At 41.9% G+C, this 20,853-nt stretch overlaps 2 protein-coding genes across 8 annotated transcripts in view; one reads left to right on the top strand and one right to left on the bottom strand.

Annotated features, from left to right (window-relative positions):
- The first annotated feature begins 3,749 nt into the window (after window positions 1-3,749).
- Window positions 3,750-17,256, top strand: ica1 (islet cell autoantigen 1). 2 transcript variants are annotated; one of them, XM_084026182.1, is made up of 13 exons: window positions 3,750-3,881; window positions 5,524-5,553; window positions 5,642-5,813; window positions 7,588-7,660; window positions 7,768-7,891; window positions 9,582-9,780; window positions 11,472-11,597; window positions 11,720-11,818; window positions 11,904-11,995; window positions 12,138-12,184; window positions 12,740-13,000; window positions 14,704-14,793; window positions 14,992-17,256. In XM_084026182.1, exons 2-13 carry the CDS (start codon window positions 5,537-5,539, stop codon window positions 15,102-15,104), a joined length of 1,413 nt encoding a protein of 470 aa, XP_083882308.1. In that variant the 5' UTR covers window positions 3,750-3,881; window positions 5,524-5,536; the 3' UTR covers window positions 15,105-17,256. The 2 variants fall into 2 exon arrangements, with proteins under 2 accessions (XP_083882308.1, XP_083882309.1); XM_084026183.1 differs by lacking the exon at window positions 5,524-5,553 and having other exon boundaries at window positions 3,784-3,881; window positions 5,593-5,813.
- The window catches only part of glcci1b (glucocorticoid induced 1b), a 22,291-nt gene continuing 18,015 nt past the window's right edge, over window positions 16,578-20,853 (bottom strand). For all 6 annotated transcript variants that reach the window (XM_084026181.1, XM_084026177.1, XM_084026179.1 and 3 more), the window contains exons 7-9: window positions 19,802-19,991; window positions 19,262-19,382; window positions 16,578-18,989 (exon numbers count right to left, since the gene is read on the bottom strand). In XM_084026181.1, coding sequence (XP_083882307.1) covers window positions 18,650-18,989; window positions 19,262-19,382; window positions 19,802-19,991 — 651 coding nt within the window. In that variant the 3' untranslated portion in view covers window positions 16,578-18,649. The remainder of the gene's footprint in view (window positions 18,990-19,261; window positions 19,383-19,801; window positions 19,992-20,853) is intronic.

Genomic DNA, 20,853 nt, shown 5'->3' with positions numbered 1-20,853 from the left:
TGACAGATTCATATTTTAATTCGATTTTGGTATTTCTACATCACAATTTCACATTAAAACAACAATTAACATTTATATTTAATATAGCTTGTATTGTTAAGGTGTATTTTTGGACATATTTCACATTTTAGAAGCAAAAAAGTTTGGGATCAAATAATTTAGGATTAGATCTTTGATAGTATGTCCTTTACTTGTTGAGTTCAGTCATTTTCTTGTTTGCCATATTTCGTTTTTTGTGTATTAAGTATTTTGTCTTGAGTTGGGTTAAACTGTGGGCACCTGAGATTATATAGGTGGGCAGGTATAGGACCAGCATGCACCTGGGTGGCAGCAGGAGCCACCCTTTGATCTTCTGTCTGCTTGTTGGAAAATAAACCAACAAAAAAAACACCAAAACTTTGAATGGACAATGAACGTATTTTCCCTGCGTACACCACCTCCCATGATGCATCAGTGGCCCTTTGATTATGATTTAAATCGATATGTTTTACCTACACCTGCTGTTTCACTAAAAACCCACTGTGACCTTTTCCTTTTTGCATCCCTTGTATTTGTTTGTCTATACGTCCAAAAAGAAGTGGATTCAGGTAAAGAAACGCTTTCATAATGAGAAAAATACAGAATGTGAATATGAGATTAATTTGTATTATTCTCGTTTGCTGCAAGACAAACTCCCCGAGCTATTACAAGTTTTTTTTTTTAGTGGAGCAGACAAAGCTTCAGAGTGTAGCCTGGAGGAGGAAAAATTAAACTCCAGCGTTCCCCTGAGCTGCAACGGCTGAACTTTACATATTTCTTCCTCGGCCAGATTACTAAATCAAGGAACTACATTTATTTACGCTTTTTAATAAAGCATCGAAGGCCCCCCAGAGGAACGTCTTTATAGAGAGGCCTGATGGGGGGAAAGGCTGTGCAGCTGCTGAGTACCCACACTTTCAGTAAATAATGTCTTCTGGAGCGTTATGGTATCCATAAAACCGTTCCCGGTGAAGGAGGACGGACTGAGCAGCCTGCATTTACATCCGGAAACAGAAAAGAAACATCATTTTTGATTCGATTTCTAGGGGCAGAAGCTATCTGTGGTATATAACTTTTTTTTTTTTTTTTAAATCCAACTTCCCTTGGTTTCTCCCACATTCATTGAGACATGTCATCCATCTATGGCGGCCCGCGGCTGCAGCAGCAGCAGCAGCAGCAGCAGCTCCTCCGACCGGAGTGGCTGCTGCAGCCGCGGCTGTATTTCAGCATGTTGAAGTGCATGGAGAATTCCCATGAAGGGTAAGGGATTATGGATTTTGGCCTCTAAGCTGCCTGGATGCCCAGTGAGGATGTCTCTGAGCGTAGTAATCTTCAAACGCCACGCAGAGTGATGAGTGGGCACCGAGGAGTTCTACTCAGGATCTAAATGTGTTCCAGCAAGTTACTGGTGAGCGAGGGGGAGGGAGGGGGGGAAAAACACCATTTGGTGCAGAAATGGGGGGGGGGGGGGGAGGATCGACCGACTGCTTCCTCCGGGGCGAGAGAGACACTTTTGATCCCGTGACCCGTTTTTTTGAGCTCCAGTCTTGTGTGCGCCGAGCGGAGGGATCACACTGGAGGGGGTGCGGATGTAAATGTCATGGTTCCCCATCAGCACACATAACTGCAGGATGGAAAAAGTCAATTGAGCAATTTTTTTTTTTTTTTTTTTTTTTGGAGGGGGCTTCATAATGAGGGGCACGCTCAAAGTCTGTTTTTTTTTTAAAAAGTCCCTCCCCCCCCTGTATAAAAATGAGACTTGTGGAGGACAGTGGAGAAGGAGAGGAGATCCACATCTCTGGAGTTGGAGGAAGGAAATCAATGACGCACGTCTGTGATCAATATCAGACATTTCTCTGACTCTTGTTCTTATTGGATTAAACCCCCCACTTACTTCATTAGAGGCCCCCCCATCCCCCCCGTCTGATTTAAGTCATTTAAGTGAACTCAAATTGCCTTGATAGCATCTGGGATCTGGAGATAAGGTGAGTAAGAGCAGGAGGAGGATCAGACGGGGGTGAAGGACACCGGGGGAGATTTACATCCCCCCCCCTCACCCTCCATCTGTACGCTCGCATCACAAACTTGGAGATGATGTCAGAGGTCAGGGTGCACACCGGAAGACTTCACGTAGGAGATCAGACGGTAGATCACGGTATTTTAAAGGGAGGGACGATGGGAGCAGGAAGTGACCTCGGGGTTCAACGCTGCTTTGGTGATAATCAAATCAAATCCACGTAAAACTCACAAACCTCTCCTGTTTTTAAACGTCGGCGTGCTGATCGCGTCGGTATGCTGCTCACACACTCTGCCGGTGACTGTGCAGCACAAATATAGTGTCCGAGGCTACGAACAGGTACATCCATTTGGAGCATGACAAGAAACTCCCTTCAGGTGACAACTAAATGTACATGCTATTAGATCAGCAGCAGTATAGTGTGATGAAATAAATTGAAGCCAACAGATGAAAGCTTGGGGCCCCAAACAGGAGAGAGGAGTCTTTTTTTTTTTTTTTTTTTTTAAATAAAAAAAAAAGGTGCTTCTCTCTTTTTTTCCCTTCTTTTTTGTTATGCAACACTGCCACCCTTTGGACACATAGAGAACTACACGCTGTGATGCAGAGAGAAGCCTTTGACACACAGAGAGACTGCAACTAATGATGCTTTCCATTATCGGTTAATCTGACAATTACTTTTTTGGATTAATTCAGTCCAGAAAACTATTAAAAATTGGATTCACAGTCCAAATCCATCCAAATGTTTTTGTTTTATCCCAGCAAAGGTTGAAAAACTCAAATTCTGTTACTGGAGAAACTGGAAACGGAGGATGGTGGGACATTTTTCAACTTAAATAAGTCTAAGAATAAACTGATTGTGTTTCTGTCGATGGATCTGATCAGCTGGTCGACTAATTCATTTGCAAAACAATGATAACTTTTCAATTACTGTATGTAAATATATCTTTTATTTCATATTGTTAGACACAATTTCCAGTTTCTGGCACACTAACACCACTTGCTTTAATGTATATATACTGTGCTATATATTTATTAATTAATTAGTAAACACACTAGACAATACTATTTATACACAACTATACATTGTGTTGTACTATTTGATCTTATAAATAGTACATTATATTTCTCTACTTTTACAGACAAACAATAAAAAAACACTACTGTGATGTTCTTGTAATTTTGACAATCTGGGGATCGATTAAGGTTTATTTTATCTTAAATAATCAATTATATAGAAAAACAAAACACTTCATGCATCATCAATGTTTTTTTTTAGTTTAGTTTGTATTTTAACTGATTTTACAGATTTTATTTGCCTCATTTCATTCTCGAAATGGTTGAACCATAAAACACATTACTTTGTTTTTAAAAGTGCTATATGAAATAAGTATCTAATCATTATTAATATAATTACGATTACTACTATTGATACTATGCTTATTGTTATTATAACTAATATATTACAATATTTTGTATCACTATTTTATTTGTAGTAGTATTAGTATTTGTGTTAATATTTGTATATATTATTATTATTATAATTATTATAATTGCTGATGTCTACCTTCCTCTATTGTTATCCAGACTTGGACCATGAAACTCGGCTACACCTTTATGCACTGAGCGCTTCTGCACGAAGAGGCGAGGCACGAAACATCGGAACGTGACGCGCGCGCCGTCCGGGGAGCGCACCCTGGGTGACGTCAGCGTTGTGTGCTGGTTGTGAGTGAGCAGCTGTGTGCGTGTGCACGCGGACAGTAGAGAGCAGGGCCTCGAGCCGGAGCTGCGGACCGAGCAGGAATATAAGGAGCTCTTCTTCTATCCGCGTCATCATCGTCATCCTCAGGTAGGCGAGACCGAAACCGAGCTTTTATTCTGATATTCTCATCAATGCCGTCATGTTTCTGCGATGTTTCCGCAGCGCGACGCGGGTTCTTCCGCAGTGATTCCGGCGCTGCGTTAGTTCATTCACGTAGAAGTCGAATTCATCATTCCTCATTCCTCTTTCTTAGCGTTTTAATCGCATCGTTTTCCGTCTAAATGTGTGACGCGCGCGAGCTTTTATGTAAAATATGATTATTTATTCATGCTGTGATGGAGAACAGCTGATGCGCTTCTGGGAAACGTGTGGTGCTGATGTTTTCCTCCTCTCCCCCCGAAGCTAAAAAAACCTACGACAGCCGCTGGTGCTTGAACGCAGCAGAAGTACAAATAAGACCTCAGTCAGTCACACCTTATTATAGTATATATCACACCTTGTTCTAGTATATAGAAACACAGGTGAAGTATCACACCTGATTCTAGTATAAAGAAACACAGGTGAAGTATCACACCTGATTCTAGTATAGAAACACAGGTGAAGTATCACACCTGATTCTAGTATAGAAACACAGGTGAAGTATCACACCTTATACTAGTAGGCTATATAGAAACACAGGTGAAGTATCACACCTTATACTAGTATATAGAAACACAGGTGAAGTATCACACCTTATACTAGTATATAGAAACACAGGTGAAGTATCACACCTTATACTAGTATATAGAAACACAGGTGAAGTATCACATCTGATTCTAGTATATAAAAAACACAGGTGAGGTATCACACCTTATTATAGTATAGATATAGAAACACAGGTGAAGTATCACACCTTATTCTAGTATAGAAACACAGGTGAAGTATCACACCTTATACTAGTATATAGAAAGACAGGTGAAGTATCACACCTGATTCTAGTATATATCACACCTTATTCTAGTATATAGAAACACAGGTGAAGTATCACACCTGATTCTAGTATATATCACACCTGATGATAGTATAAAGAAACACAGGTAGGTATCACACCTGATTCTAGTATATATCACACCTTATTCTAGTATATAGAAACACAGGTGAAGTATCACACCTGATGATAGTATAAAGAAACACAGGTAGGTATCACACCTTAATGCTTCTATACTCAAGTAGAAGTACACATCCTTGTGTTCAAAAATACTCTTAGTAAAGTAGAAGTACTTATTGAACTTCTTTACTCAAGTAAAAATGAAAAAGTACACGCTCTGAAATGTACTCAAAGTATAAATAAAAAGATAACTGAATCTGGCGTCATTTTAGCAGAAAAAAAAACAAATAAAAAAATCGATAATTCTCCTCAAATGCATTGAAACTAAATTAACGAGCCTGTAAAGATATTTGTTTTTCAATGTAGGGAGGAAAAGTACAAAGTTGTCAGAAAAATAAATACTTGATTAAAGTGCAGATACCTGAAGTACAGTCACACAGTATTTGTACAAAACTAGAGAGAAGACCTTTGAATCAAATCTTATAATCTAATAATTACTTTAAAATCAGCAGTATTTGACCACTAAATCGGATCTACTTTAAATAATACGAAGGAAAAAAATGTGTGTTAAATAACAAAAATATTTGCAACTACAAACTGATAATGTCTGTAATCCAGTAAAATGCTCCTTATTCTCCACAGGTAAACTACAAAGATGGAGGGAGGACATTTGTGAGTATATATATAAATACACCTTTATGGTATTTGCAGTCCATCTTAGGAAAGCACCACACTGATCTAAAGCTCCGTGTCATTGCAGCGGCTACACCCAAGACTACCTGGACCGCTTCATCCAGAGCCAAGACCAGTCCGTGGTGAACAAGTTCCAGCAGAAGTACTGGAAAACCAAGCAGACGCTCATCAAGGTCACGGGCAAGAAAGAGGACGAGCATGTGGTGGCGTCGGACGCCGATCTGGACGGCAAGCTGGAGGTGAGGAGGAGGAACGTGAGAATGTGAAGTAATCAGAAGGAAGGAGAAGGCCGCGGTCACAACGCAGGAACATTAAGAAACACTGGAGATACTTTCCCCTCCGGCCGTTTACTTAAAATGGCTTTTTGATTCACAGGATGCCAGCGTTCGCTCCAGGCCCAAAATGTGAATTTAATGGCTGAAATCAATACCTCATCAAAGATGGAACATCCAGTCTGATTTAAGGCCACAGGCCTCGACCGGCGTCACCGCAAACTTTATTTACATAGAAGATCAGAAGCTTTGAAGCGTGTTTGGACACTTCTAGTATTACCTCGTTAAAAGGCTTTAATGTCGCATCACCAACACTTATGTCTTCTTCAATATAACTCCACGTATTCAGGCGGCGAGCTGCACAACGGCTCTATACAGTGAGATCTCCGTGTTGTAGTGTCTGAATGTAGACTGAGAATTATTAAACACTGGTCCACTCAAAGCATCCTACAGTTCAACCAATGCTCACTAACAGAGAATTAACCATCATGCATTGCACTGAAGGAAAAATGACGAGCAGTGCGTCACAACACAAACGGCCAAAAAGTACTAAACAGTACGCTTCATAGCAGACTACGAAGTCCTCTACGTAGGACTGAGTAGGGAATAGTGAAGTAAGTAAGTAAGTGAGTGAGTAGGGAGTAGTGAAGTAAGTGAGTGAATAGAAAGTAGTGAAGTAAGTATGTGAGTGGGGAGTAGTGAAGTAAGTAAGTAAGTGAGTAGGGAGTAGTGAAGTTAGTAAGTATGTGAGTAGGGAGTAGTGAAGTATGTAAGTAAGTGAGTAGGGAGTAGTGAAGTTAGTAAGTATGTGAGTAGGGAGTAGTGAAGTATGTAAGTGAGTGAGTAGGGAGTAGTGAAGTTAGTAAGTATGTGAGTAGGGAGTAGTGCAGTAAGTAAGTATGTGAGTGAGTAGGGAGTAGTGAAGTTAGTGAGTGTGTAGGGAGTAGTGAAGTTAGTAAGTATGTGAGTAGGGAGTAGTGCAGTAAGTAAGTATGTGAGTGAGTAGGGAGTAGTGAAGTTAGTAAGTGAGTGAGTAGGGTGTAGTGAAGTTAGTAAGTGAGTGAGTAGGGAGTAGTGAAGTAAGTAAGTAAGTGAGTAGGGAGTAGTGAAGTTAGTAAGTATGTGAGTAGGGAGTAGTGAAGTAAGTAAGTATGTGAGTAGGGAGTAGTGAAGTTAGTAAGTATGTGAGTAGGGAGTAGTGAAGTAAGTAAGTATGTGAGTGAGTAGGGAGTAGTGAAGTTAGTAAGTGAGTGAGTAGGGAGTAGTGAAGTTAGTAAGTGAGTGAGTAGGGAGTAGTGAAGTTAGTAAGTATGTGAGTAGGGAGTAGTGAAGTAAGTAAGTATGTGAGTAGGGAGTAGTGAAGTTAGTAAGTATGTGAGTAGGGAGTAGTGAAGTAAGTAAGTATGTGAGTGAGTAGGGAGTAGTGAAGTTAGTAAGTATGTGAGTAGGGAGTAGTGAAGTTAGTAAGTATGTGAGTAGGGAGTAGTGAAGTTAGTAAGTATGTGAGTAGGGAGTAGTGAAGTTAGTAAGTATGTGAGTAGGGAGTAGTGAAGTAAGTAAGTAAGTGAGTAGGGAGTAGTGAAGTAACTAAGTATGTGAGTAGGGAGTAGTGAAGTAAGTAAGTATGTGAGTAGGGAGTAGTGAAGTTAGTAAGTAAGTGAGTAGGGAGTAGTGAAGTATGTGAGTCATATTAAACTACAATGATCTGGTATTGAGTGTCTACTGGTTTTTCTCCCTGCAGGTCTTCCACTCCGTTCAGAGGACTTGCATGGAGCTGCTCAAGGTCATCGAGCAGTACCAGAGGAGGATCTGCTGTGAGTATTCGGTGGAAACAGAAACTTTGAAATGACATTTTTCATTGAAGAGTTCATGTAAATATTATATCTCAACACATGAACATGTATTCGTCTGTACTGTGTAGTTCTGTCCCAAGAGGAGAACGAGCTGGGTCGCTTCCTGCGCTCTCAGGGCTCGCAAGATAAAACCAGAGCCGGGAAGATCATGCAGGCGACCGGGAAAGCTCTCTGCTTCTCCTCCCAGCAAAGGTAACATGCAACACGCATAAAAGGTCAGTCGGTAGAGAAACACTACTCAAGGTGAGATCTGCGGGCGGAGACGTGAAAGAAAAATGGAAAAACAGCTTCATTATGGACAAAAAATGCAAGAATGGTGGACAACATACCCACTTTGCCAGTGTATGAACTCGGGGAGTGTCGAGAAAAGGCAGGTGTGTGTCGCAGACAATGAACAGAGCAAACACAGCCGAGAGGAAACGACATGCATCCAGTTAATAGTCAAACAACACACACACAAGAGAGACCAATCTGTGCCAACATGCAGATGCAAAAGATATGAGTGGGATTTCAGGTTATTCCAGTGAACTTTGTTAAAAGGTTTGTTCCTGAAAACAAGCTGCAGAATGTGGATCGTTCAGACCGACGCTACGATTAAAGCTCCTCGGAGGAAACAGGAAGTCAGACAGGGTCGGGTTTGTGGTCGTCAGGCAGAAGAAATGCAGCACCATAACATCTGGGATGTTGTCGTGTAAATGTTCTATTTCTTGATATTGTGAATTCAGCCTTGAATGTCTGAATGGAGTGTTTTCAGATGAAGACATGTGGGAAACACCGATATTATTCAGGTTCATATTCTTTGAATATGAGTACTGCAGTGGCCAAAAGTTTTTAAGTTTTTAGGTTGTGATCAACCGTTTTTCTGCAAACCTTTGTGAGAGACAAAGATGTTGGAGTCGGCAAAGATCATAAAGGTGATCTCAGTCTCCTGTACTCAAATTTGCTGCAGCCAGCAGCAGGCCTGCTAACATTGCAGTGCGATGCATCAGAGAGGAGCAACATGGGCAGCCGGTTGCGTATTTGCCGGCAGGGGCTCCGGGCAGAAACAGATCAAGAAGGAACCGTTAGCCGTCGGTTTTGTCAGCTCACGTATGTCCGGCCCGCGGCCTTCCGACCGCTAAAGGTCTCCGGGGTTTGACAAAACCTCTGCTCAGTGGTCAAAGACGCCACGCTGGCGAGGCTGCAGGGATCCGAAGGTCAGACTCAGATACCGCCCCGAGAACCACTTAGCTGCTGGCTGGTTTCCAACAGAGATGGGGGGGTGACAGCTGAGATGGAGGATGAGTCGGTCAACGTGGTGCATTACCGGCCGGTATCCTGGGACGGACCGCAGGCGGTTCAAAGAGCCACAGAGCTGGAATCAGAACCGCGAGGCAAGAAGAAGTGTCTTCAGCAAGGAGGGGGGGCTGAAATCCAGGATCCTGTGGAAAGTTACTCTCCTGTAGAGATGAACTTTTTGCAAGGTCAGCTAGAGAACACACTCCTCAGGTATCCACAACGAGGGATCAGTGTGTTTATTTGCTCAACATGAATGTGCAGATGTAAATATGGATCTCTGCAGACGAGAGACAAAAAGAGATTCTGAGGCCACATGAGATTCTGAAGGATCCCTAGGAGAAGACAGAGACCACTCAATAGTCCCGCATCCCCCCCACAGACCTCCTCCAGCCCTAAACCACGCCCCACAATCTCCGGTCCTCTGGCACCGGTCTGCTCTCCACTCACAGGGAGGAGTGGCGCCTTAATGACCTGCTAGTGATTTTAATTCAGCATTTTCCTTTGTGACAAATTATTCAGCAGACGGTATTCTGTTGTATGAAAGGTAAACATGGTCATGATGTAACGTCAGACATGCTTAATGAACCACGACAACCCCGTCCAGGTTGGCTTTGAGGAACCCGCTGTGCCGTCTGTACCAGGAAGTGGAAACGTTTCGCTACAGAGCGATTTCCGACACGTGGCTGACGGTGAACCGGATGGAGCAGTCCAGGACCGAATACCGCGGAGCGCTGCTCTGGATGAAAGACGTGTCTCAGGAGCTGGATCCAGACACGCACAAACAGATGGAGAAGTTCCGCAAGGTTCGTCACACAAGTGTAATTAATTAACGACTAATTATGAGGAGGTTAAATGTCAGATTCCCCAACTTTTACTGACTAAAAATCGGAATTTCCAGGACCAGGTCGCCTTTGTGTTGAGCAACAGAAAACAGTATTTTAAAACCTTAATTAGTGAACTTTACAAAACTACTTACTGTGAACTTTACAAAGCTACTAAATGTAAACTTTACAAAACTATGAACTGAACTTTACAAAACTACGAACTGGACTCTACAAAACTACTAACTGTGAACTTTACAAAACTACTTACTGTGAACTTTACAAAACTACCAACTGTGAACTTTACAAAACTACTAACTGTGAACTTTACAAAACTACCAACTGTGAACTTTACAAAACTACTAGCTGTGAACTTTACAAAACTACCAACTGTGAACTTTACAAAACTACTAGCTGTGAACTTTACAAAACTACTAGCTGTGAACTTTACAAAACTACCAACTGTGAACTTTACAAAACTACTAGCTGTGAACTTTACAAAACTACCAACTGTGAACTTTACAAAACTACTAACTGAACTTGACAAAACTACGAACTGGACTCTACAAAACTACTAACTGTGAACTTTACAAAACTACTAACTATGAACTTTACAAAACTACTAGCTGTGAACTTTACAAAACTACTAGCTGTGAACTTTACAAAACTACTAACTGAACTTGACAAAACTACGAACTGGACTCTACAAAACTACTAACTGTGAACTTTACAAAACTACTAACTATGAACTTTACAAAACTACTAAATGTGAACTTGCAGTACAAAAAATTGCAACTTTTGGCCTGCAAGTACAAAATGTAAAGTTTTCCCTGCTTGAACGGTGCACATTAATTGTGTTATTTGTTGTTCATGAGCAGTAAACTGGCGCTGAAAAACCACCAACAACAACCACTGTACGAAATAGGACCCAGTAAAGAAAAATACAGCGTGGGAAATATTTTACATTTTGATAAATGGCAACTAATAATTAAACATGCTACGGACAAAATTCCCTGATATTCCATAACTTGGCCCAAAAAATGATCAAATCCCCTGATATTCCTGAAACTCCCTGCCTCCATGGAAACCTGAAAACATTAATTTGCCAATTATTTGAGCTTTTTTGTTAAATTACTTCAAGTTGGCTGTTGCTCAACTGGCAACCTATTGCCTAATATCAGAGCTACATAAAAACAGACCAAAACCTTCCAACACAGCATGGGAGAAAGGTAAAATAGTATGTCTGCTCCAACAAGTTATCTGCTGTAGGATTTAGAAAAAAAAATAAAAATGAATTAATAAAAAACAAAATGCCAGGAAACAAGCAGAATTAGACGCCTTTATACGGCATCACAGCTAAAGATATGCACTTATGAAGATATTCACAATATGAACTAACTGATTCATTGTTCCAGCCCTAATTTACTGTAATACCTGGCCATACAAGCAGCACAAAGCAGGAAAAACTAACAAACTGATGCCACTAGGGGGCAGAAGGCGCCATCAAGTGGCTCCACAGATTATATTTGACCCTGCATGCTCTCCTCTGCTGACACAAAAGTGAACTCCCGTGTTTTCCTTCCCGTTCAGACCTGTATGACACATAATACTATCACACTGTGGTGCTTCTCTTCTGTTGGGACATTTCTGTCTCCTCCGTTTACACCTCTCAGGTTCAGGCTCAGGTTCGCAGCACCAAAACAAGCTTCGACAAACTCAAGAACGACGTCTGCCAGAAGGTCGACCTGCTGGGAGCGAGTCGCTGCAACCTCCTCTCCCACGTTCTAACCACATATCAGGTAGAACCAGCTGTTTGCATTCACCCCACTGGTCTCCACAAGGACCGTCGCCATGGTGATCTAACTAGCAGACCACGCCACGAGCCAAATTAACTCACGTGAATGACTTTGATGTGTTTCAGACGACACTTTTGCACTTCTGGGAGAAGACATCCCACACCATGGCAGCCATTCACGAGAGCTTCAAGGGCACTCAGCATTACGAGTTCTCGACTCTCAAGGTCAGAGACTCCCAACGATCGGTACCAAAGTAGTTCTACATCTCCAGAATCAGGCTGATGACTAAAATACATCGTTTTCTTTCAGACCTTACAAGACAAGCCGGCCAAGAAGAAGGGGAAGAAAAAAGCCAAAGCAGAGGCCGAAGATGGCGGAAAGGCCGAGAGCACGGACGACCAGTGAGTTACCTCGTCGAGCAGGACGACCAATCACAAGCAGGACAACAGGGGAAACCCAGGATGTAGATTCTAAACCCTCAACCAGCCTGGACTCTAATATGTGTGTAACATGTTATTAATCTTCTGTTTGTCATATTTACAGACTCATCTCACTAGGAAATGAAAACGCCGGCGATAAGACCAGAGAAGGTAAACATGTTATTACACTCCTATTATTATTATTATTATTATTATTACTATTACTATTATTATTAGATGGAAATAAACTGCAGCTTTATATTCTCATAATCAAAATGTACAATTCTAGTGAATTTTGTCAGAAAATCAAGAAGATATTAAGTTTACTATCAGAGAAGATTAAGCATATGTAAAATAAGTTGGACAGTGAATTTTGGTAATTTTCTTGCCCTTATATACATCAAATACATTTTTGCCCATAAAGTTGGAATATTTTGTTTTCAGACACTGTTTATTCCTATTTAAATGCATCACGTCATCAGGTGCAATGATTTACATCATGTGTCACGTATCAAAGGTGGAATTAATTCATGCATAACATTAGTTTGACGTTATAAAAAGACAAGATATTTGCAGATGAAAGTAGTTGCTACTAATCTAGTTATAGTTTCAGCTCTTGCTCATTCATAAATAACGTAAACCTGCCTGAAAATGAACAATGAGACATAAACGTAAGTGACCAAATGTTATTATAACTTATTATATAATTATGCATCATGGTTCTAGGGGATGAAGCTCGTCTCTCCGCCTGTCCGGAGCCGGAGGGCGAGGAGAAGGACAGCATGGCCTTCCTGAATGAGATCCTGGGCGGTTTGTCCATGGACGAGGGGGACTTCTCCCGAGAGTGGACCGAAGTGTTCGGAGACGGCGAGGAGGGAACGGCGGCGGCGGGTCGGCCGGCGGACGCCCTGCAGAGAGAAAACTCCTTCTTTCTGCCGTCTCAGCTGCTGGACCAGACCTTCAACAACCAGCAGCCGTCCCTCTCAGGTCGGAAAACATGAAAAAGCTTCAACTTGAATCAGAATTTCCAGCGTTCGCTTCTTGTTAAAACATCTAACATCTAATTTAATTAAGTCCTTAGGTGAAACGCCTGAAAACTACATTAGTTACTTTGTTTTTCCATGAAAGAGTGCATAATCAAACCCACGTCTGTCAGCGTAATAAAAAGGAGGCTATACTTATGTATCATAATATAATACAGACTTGCTTAGTAGGTAATTGCCAACTACTTTTCCATTTCCTCTGGGCTCTAACTGCTAAAGCACCTCGTCTGGTTCCTTAGCTCCTTGGTAAAGGCATGAAAACCTACGTTACATATTTCCTGGGTAAAATTATAATTCATTATTATGAAGAATGAGTGTAAACTATGACTCCTGCATGGTTACGGTGTTGTGTCGGTAAGGAAAGAAAACTTATGAGAGCAGGTTGAGGAGAGAAGCATCTGGTCGACGGCTGGATGGCAGGGACTTTAGAAAGGGAGGGGGGGCAAAGAGAGAGTCCAGCTGGTCCCTGAAACACACTTGGACCTGATCGACTAATCAAGTATAAAACTATTTGAAAGTGCAGGCAGAAACACGACTGAAATTAGCTTTGGCAGCATGCGGGGAAAACATCAGGTACACTCCAAACTAAATTGAACACTTATCCACCGCTGTTCTCAAAGCTCGTCTTGCACCTCCTGATCTACACTCAAATCCATTTTCCTGGTGCTAAATCAGCTGTTATGATGATGGAAGGAGGAAAATAGTCTGGGTGACTCAGCAGGAAGGGCCTCGTTCGAGAGGCTGCGGGCTTTTTGTCTTGCAGGAATAACAGCCTCAGGCTTCTTATATGATGGATAAGAAGTCAGACCTGCAGAAAGCATCATACAGACAGTAAGACCAAAAGGTCGTGACCTCCATCCTAAAGATTCAGGACCAAAACAGCCGAGTCCTGGAAGGAATCTGGTCCAGAGACTCGAAGAATGTGACTGATCTTGACCAAACGGCCCCCGAACATCCGGATCCAAAGTCAAATGGCTCGAGACCAAGAATCTTCACGGGAGGAAAATCCCCCAAATCCTCCCGAGTCGAGCGCATTCAGATGCATCCAATAAGAGCCGGAGCTGCTCCGAAGCCTTTAAACCAAAACAACTGAACACAATCCCAAACCGGTTTCCTTGTCGACGCAAAGATTCATAGAAAATGTCTGCTTCAACATTAGGACATGCAGAAAGAGAGGGAGGGGTAGTAGAATCATTATTTGGTTCTTTAAGCCTGTTGGGCTCAATTGTTTGAATTCGGAGCAAAAAAAAATTAGTTTGTTACAAAAAGGGAAATCATCAGCACATTCCGGCGTCCTCCCCGGTGGCGTTTAGTGTTCCTACATGCTGGAGATTATGAATACACAAAAGGATAAAAAGCAAAAATACATCTCCATCAAACAAGACCTCCAAAGTCGTAATTGCAACTTTTGGCCTGCGTCTAATAAACTCCAAATAATGACAGATGTGACTCAGATGTGATAAAAGTTATGATGATTTGCTGTTTGTGTGTCTTGTGTGTCGTGTGTGTGTGTGTGTGTGTGTGTGTGTGTGTGTGTGTGTGTGTCTCTCTCTCTCAGAAGAGTGTGATGATTTATTTGTTGGATCACGCTTTGGCACGTTATGCTTCCTCTGTCGGCGAAGCTGAAAATCTGCTTCTCCATTTCAGATTGGGAGGGGATTGTTCCACAGCACGCCGCCCAGGCAAAGGAGCATTCATCTGGAGCCAATCAGAATCCTTCTAAGCCAGCGGTGAAAGGTAGGCCGGCGCCAAAACGAGTAAAACACATGAAAATACTTTTTTTTTTTTTAGGGGAAGATGCTCCAACTGAAACCTGTTTATGAGCACTTTCAAAGAACTCCTGGGTTGTTTCCAGTCATGATTTTGGATATCAGCCATATGCAATCAAAAAGGGGGAGGGGCTTATATAACATTAAATCATGTTTTTTTTTTCAGGGACGTCCAAAGACCTGTCAGCGTGGTTCAACCTGTTTGCAGACCTGGACCCGCTCTCCAACCCCGACGCGGTCGGTAAGACCGACACAGAGCACGAACTTCACAACGCGTAGTTCCTCCTCCTCGTCACCATGGCAACGAGAAACGTGCACGCTCAGGGGTGAGCGTGGCTGAATGGAAGCTTTCCCACACGTCACCAGAACAATATCCAATCACTTCAGAGCTGAAACAATTAGTCGAATAATCGACAAGTAAAATCAAAAGGAAATTTAAAGATTTGCTGATTTCTTTATTGTATTTGGCAGGAAATGGAATAATTTATGCCATAAATGAGAAAGTGTGTTTTCACTTCATCTAATAGGCAAAACAGTTAGAAATCATAATGAAATCATCAATAACTGGATCTTTTTCTTGTTCCAACTATATCTAAAAAATATTATTACAATGTAGCAATTGTGTTCTTGAAGACCAATAAATTACATATCATTAAAGTATCTTATAACGAGAAATATAGTTCCAACAAGAGAAACGATCCTGATGTCTTCCTCTAGGTGGCAGTGTTACGCTGCTGTTAAGTTTCCCCACAAACAACTAGCAGCTCCGACTCTTTCCATGGTGGAATAAACATTTCCAAAGAGGACCTTATTAATCCTGCTGACTCGGGTTCAAACATTTAACATTAAGCACGGATACCTCGGTGTGAGTCGGGAGGAAGAAGAAGCCTTTGACGTTAGCGGCCTTGGAAAGTCTGCAGTCTCGAGTTTGTGATTCATTTCAGATTCCTCTTCATTAACGACATTGAAGATCACACACACACAAGGCAAGAAATCGTGACAAAGATCACAGTTCATATTAACTTAATACCGTAACAAACGAAGTAAAGTAACTGCCGTCACGGGGAAATATTCAAAAACAAACCGGAGAATACTTTCTGTCATTCATCAATACGTCATGCTCTGATCAGAATTAATGGAAACTGTTTCATGGATTAACAAAAAGCCACAAGGTTTCCTGTTTGTTTTTAAATCTGTTTTGTTGATTATAGTCCAAATCAATGTATCACTGCATGGTGCATGCCTTTGTTTTATGTTGTGACTGAATGAACAATGATTTTATAATAACGTGACATCATTTGAGATGTTATTGTTTTAGCTCAGTTATTGGATTTTGTGGGAAATAATAAATACATCAGAGCTGAAAGTTGGATTATAGTGAAAACACAAAGTCCCGTTACACTGATTTTGACTACAATGCTGCATTAAATGAAGATATATCAGAGTAAAAGCCTTAACCTCATCACAGATCACCAATGTAGAACCTCAGAACTATTCGATTCCTTGTCAAGTATCTTCGTTGTGATTTTATTTTGTTGCAACTTGTCGCCTTGTGTCATTTTAAAGTGGTTTAAAGTCATAACCAAATACATTGATTGCCTTACCGTGATTCCTATTTGTATAAATATATATAAATGCCATGCTTCTGAATAATCACCTCAGTCATTGTGTCTGTCTTTGGCCTCTGAAAAAGATTATATAACATCCAAAAAGAGACTTTTTTGGTTTTCTTTATTGGAAAAAAAAAAAAGGAAAACAAAAAACACACACACACACACACACACACACACACACACACACACACACACACACACACACACACACACACACACACACACACACACACACACACACACACACACACACACACACACACACACACACACACACACACACACACACACACACACACACACACACACACACACACACACACACACACACACACACACACACACACACACACACACACACACACACACACACACACACGATCTACATAAAAAGGCGTAATACACAGGAGAACTGAATCATCGTTGCCAAACATGGCAACCATTTCTGAACTGCACTGCACAATGAGCTTGTGAATATAAAAGAAAAAAATAAATCTGAATTAGTATGATTGAATCTTGAGCAGAAAAGTGTTATTAAACCTTAAATTTGTGTGGAATGTGTTGCATATTGTTCATATTTGAGTTTTCTGTGTGCAAAGTGGCTTCACAGACCAAAGTCAGGGAATGAAACGTGTATCGGTTTATCGTTTAAAAAACAAAACAATCACATCTGGTTGCTTTATATCGAGTCAAACTGTGTTACACAAAGTATTGTTAGTGTAGCTTTTACTTCAAACGAATGAACAAAATAAAGAAATCAATTGCACACTCAAGTACTGATTGTTTTAACTTAGAAATTGGTCTAAAAAAAAGGAAAATAGTGATTATCGTTTCACTTCGGAGTAAGTGCTTTAGTCTGGTTCAACGATTATCGTGTTTGAAACACTGAACCAGTGTTTGTGTTTCGCTGAACGGTTTATAAAATATATGAAACACACATAAACAAACGGTGCCTCTCTCACGTCTCAAATACTCCACCGGCCCCCGGTAACGTTCGCAGTTTGCTTTGGTTCGCATTTAATAAAAAAAAGGGGGAGAAACAAACAACATGTTTGTCAACTTCTCAAATTTGGGAGGGTGCAGTTATGTAGCCGTTTCCTCGCCGTTGATCTATGCAACAGCGACCTCTGGAATGTGTCGTAGCAACCTGAAAGTCCAACCTGAACAGGTTAACGCAAAAAAAAACAAAAAAAACGGATGTGACACCCATCGGGTGATCGGTACTCTTCATGGGGAAAAAATAAAATAGATTTCTAATTTCTGCAAAATACTGGAAAAGTGTTTCTGTAGAAGAAAGAAGGCAACATAGTCCAAGCAAGTACATTCCACATGACCTGAGTTATTGTTCCATGTAGTGTGTGTGTGTGTGTGTGTTGGGGGGGCAATTAAAACAAGGCAGTTAGGGAGTTGTGTGCTTTGTGATTGGTTATTTGGTCACTGAAAAACAGCAAATATTTGCATTTTGTGTCGAGCTAACTGCTAGTGATCAGACTAGAAAAGCAGACCTGTCTGTTGGCGAGCCTGTTGGGTGGAGCTCATACAACGCTGATTTCACAAAGACATTGTGCTACAAATACTTTAAAATAAACAACGAAAACAAAATAGGCCATGGCCTGTGTCGTTCTGAGGCCGTGTCTTAACGAGTGCAAACATTGTGGTTAATGTGTGGGGGTGGGGGGGGCGTAAGACGTCCTGATATGCTTTAAACATACATGAATCGAGCATTCCCATCCCTTAAAAAAAAAAAAAAAAAAAAAAAAAGCTTCCGTATATGTCCTTTAGATGTTAGCTCGCTGAGCAGCTAACAAGCTGCTCGGATAACGTGAGTAGAATGTTGCGTTTGTGATAAACACGATCATTTGAGCGGTGATTTATTTATTTATTCGTTTGCCAAAAGAAAGCAAAGCCATTGTTTTTGTGTTAACGGTACAGAGGAGGAGGTTGGGTTAGTGATGGGTGGAGGGAGGCGGTGCTCAAGGTCGGCACGCCGTTAAAAGTCTGGACGACAAAATGACCAAAACATTCGAGCTTGTTGCAGCAGCATGCCGGTACCTTATACTACTTTTGTCATTTCTAGACCTTGGGCACCCCCTGCTGGCTAACGTAAGGATTAACAGAGTGCAAGGTTTTTTTTTTTTTTTTTTTTTGTAGTTTTAAAGTCAGACCACCTGACTAGCTGTAGGTGGTTTTTGGTTTCTGAATACCTGAGGACTAGCTGGTGAGAAGCACGTCTGTGTCGGTGCTCTGGCCGTCTGTGCTGCTGTCTGTGTTCACGCCTGTGATCGCGTCGGTGCTCCAGTCGGCGGCGGCGGAGGCGGAGGCCGGGAAGGTAGCTAGTGGTGCAGTGGGCAGAGTCGGGGTCACCTGAGGCCCTGGGCTGTTGTTGCCATGGAGACCTGGGTTGGCGGAGGAGCAGGACGAGGGAGAGACGGGGGAGAAGAGGGAGGAGCAGAGGAGTTTGACGGGGCAGAAGGCGGAGCCCCTTGGGATGAAGTTCACCTTGTTTTTGTCGGGGCACGAGAAGAGAGGGAAACCTTTTGATTTGCCAGACCTGAAGACACAAACGAACAAAAACAAGTTTGCTTAATATTATGTATTTATATGTTTTGATTAGATGCGTGATGTTTATCCAACACGGCTGTTTTTTTTTTTGCCCTCAACCCTGCCACCCACAATGCAAATAAGATGGTTGGCTTTGTTCGGTCCTCTAACAGGATCTCCTGTGAAACGGCACAGTAACGCTTGTTTTTCCTTTTAATGATCACCGTGTACTCATTTAGAAACCACATAACAGATTAAAAAAATGAATAAATAAATACTTACACCATCTCCTCGAACACTTTGACCCTCTCGCAGCCCTCCGGAGGTTCCCGTTTGAACATGTAGCTGTTGTTGGGTTTGGGAGATGTGGCAAACTTGGGGAGAGGAGAGCAGCACACGCTGTCTGGAAATGTAGTAAAGAATATACAATTATTTAAAAAAAATTTATTTAGTCAGACATTCAAGTGTTTTCAGTAAATGATACAATTTATTAATGCTCTGTCATTTCTATTCCTCTGATATTCTTGTTTTTGTTTGATTGTATTTGCTTGTTTTTATTTTCTAATGCTTTTAAAGTTGTAAAATGTTGTGTAAAAAGCCCTTTTAGTTACCTTGTTGTTGAAAGATGCTATACAAATAGAATTGCCTTGCCTTATGCTGAAGCAGTAGCAGCTAACTAGCTTCAAGCAAGGATGAGGAGACATCACTTCTTCCATTCCAGGTTTTTTCTATCAGATTTTTATTTTTTATTGTTGTTGGTGCTGAAGTAAAATAATATAATATTATACTGAAGTTAACAGAGCTCCTCTCTCGAAGCCGAACCTTTGTCGGTGTCCTCTGCAGAGCACGGGCTTCCGTCGGCCGAGTGGACGTGGTCGGAGCTGCAGCGGCGGGGCGACGGGCTGGAGTCGCCGCTCGAAGGCGCCTGCGTGTCTGTGTCACGCGTGTCCCCGCCGCCGCTGTAGTGATGCGGAGGGAAGGGGGCGCGGCGGCCATCCACCGCGTCCATGGCCTGTGAGGTCAGAGAGCGGAGGAGGCGGTGAGAGGTCAAGCGTTAAACGTACACAGATCCTTAAAATGTCAGAGCGGCCGATGCTTTGAGAGACCGCCGCGACTCAAAAGGTTACATTCAATGACCCGCAACGGGCGACGTATCCTTGAAAAACCCAAAACTGTGACATCACTCTAGGCCAGAGATCTTCAACAGGGGGTCCGGGACCCCTAGAGGGTCCGCAGAGTTACTGCAGGAGGTCCCGGATATTATTTGATCCCAAACTTTTATTCTTCCAAAAATATAAATATGTACAAAAATCCACCTTAACATGAATACAACCTATATTAAGCAAATATAAATCTTCCGGTTTGTTTCATATTATGTTGTGAAATTGTGATGTAGAAATTATTATTTTAATATTATTGTATACATCCATCATTATATAGTACTCTTATACATGAAACTATAGGCTGCACTACACATTATTATTGGACTGTTTAATAAGGAACAATGTTTTATACGATATGTAATATGAGGTCCCTCCACCGGGTCTCTATAGGCCTTGGGGTCCCCTTCACCAGGTCTCTATAGGTCTTGGGGGTCCCTTCACCAGGTCTCTATAGGCCTTGGGGTCCCTCCACCAGGTCTCTATAGGTCTTGGGGGTCCCTTCACCAGGTCTCTATAGGCCCTGGGGTCCCTCCACCAGGTCTCTATAGGCCTTGGGGTCCCTTCACCGGGTCTCTATAGGCCTTGGGGTCCCTTCACCGGGTCTCTATAGGCCTTGGGGTCCCTTCACCAGGTCTCTATAGGCCTTGGGGTCCCTCCACCAGGTCTCTATAGGCCTTGGGGTCCCTCCACCAGGTCTCTATAGGCCTTGGG

The sequence above is a fragment of the Eutrigla gurnardus genome (assembly GCF_963514095.1).
Source record: "Eutrigla gurnardus genome assembly, chromosome: 14".
Taxonomy (NCBI): domain Eukaryota; kingdom Metazoa; phylum Chordata; class Actinopteri; order Perciformes; family Triglidae; genus Eutrigla; species Eutrigla gurnardus.
Note: the sequence above shows the minus strand (reverse complement) of the source record. Positions and strands in the feature narration are given on the sequence as shown.

Excerpts from the sequence above, each read along its gene's own strand:
- ica1 (XM_084026182.1), top strand. Across the intron at positions 5,814-7,587 it reads ATCTGGACGGCAAGCTGGAG|GTCTTCCACTCCGTTCAGAG; the intron begins GTGAGGAGGAGG and ends TTCTCCCTGCAG. Across the intron at positions 13,001-14,703 it reads CCAGCAGCCGTCCCTCTCAG|ATTGGGAGGGGATTGTTCCA; the intron begins GTCGGAAAACAT and ends TCTCCATTTCAG.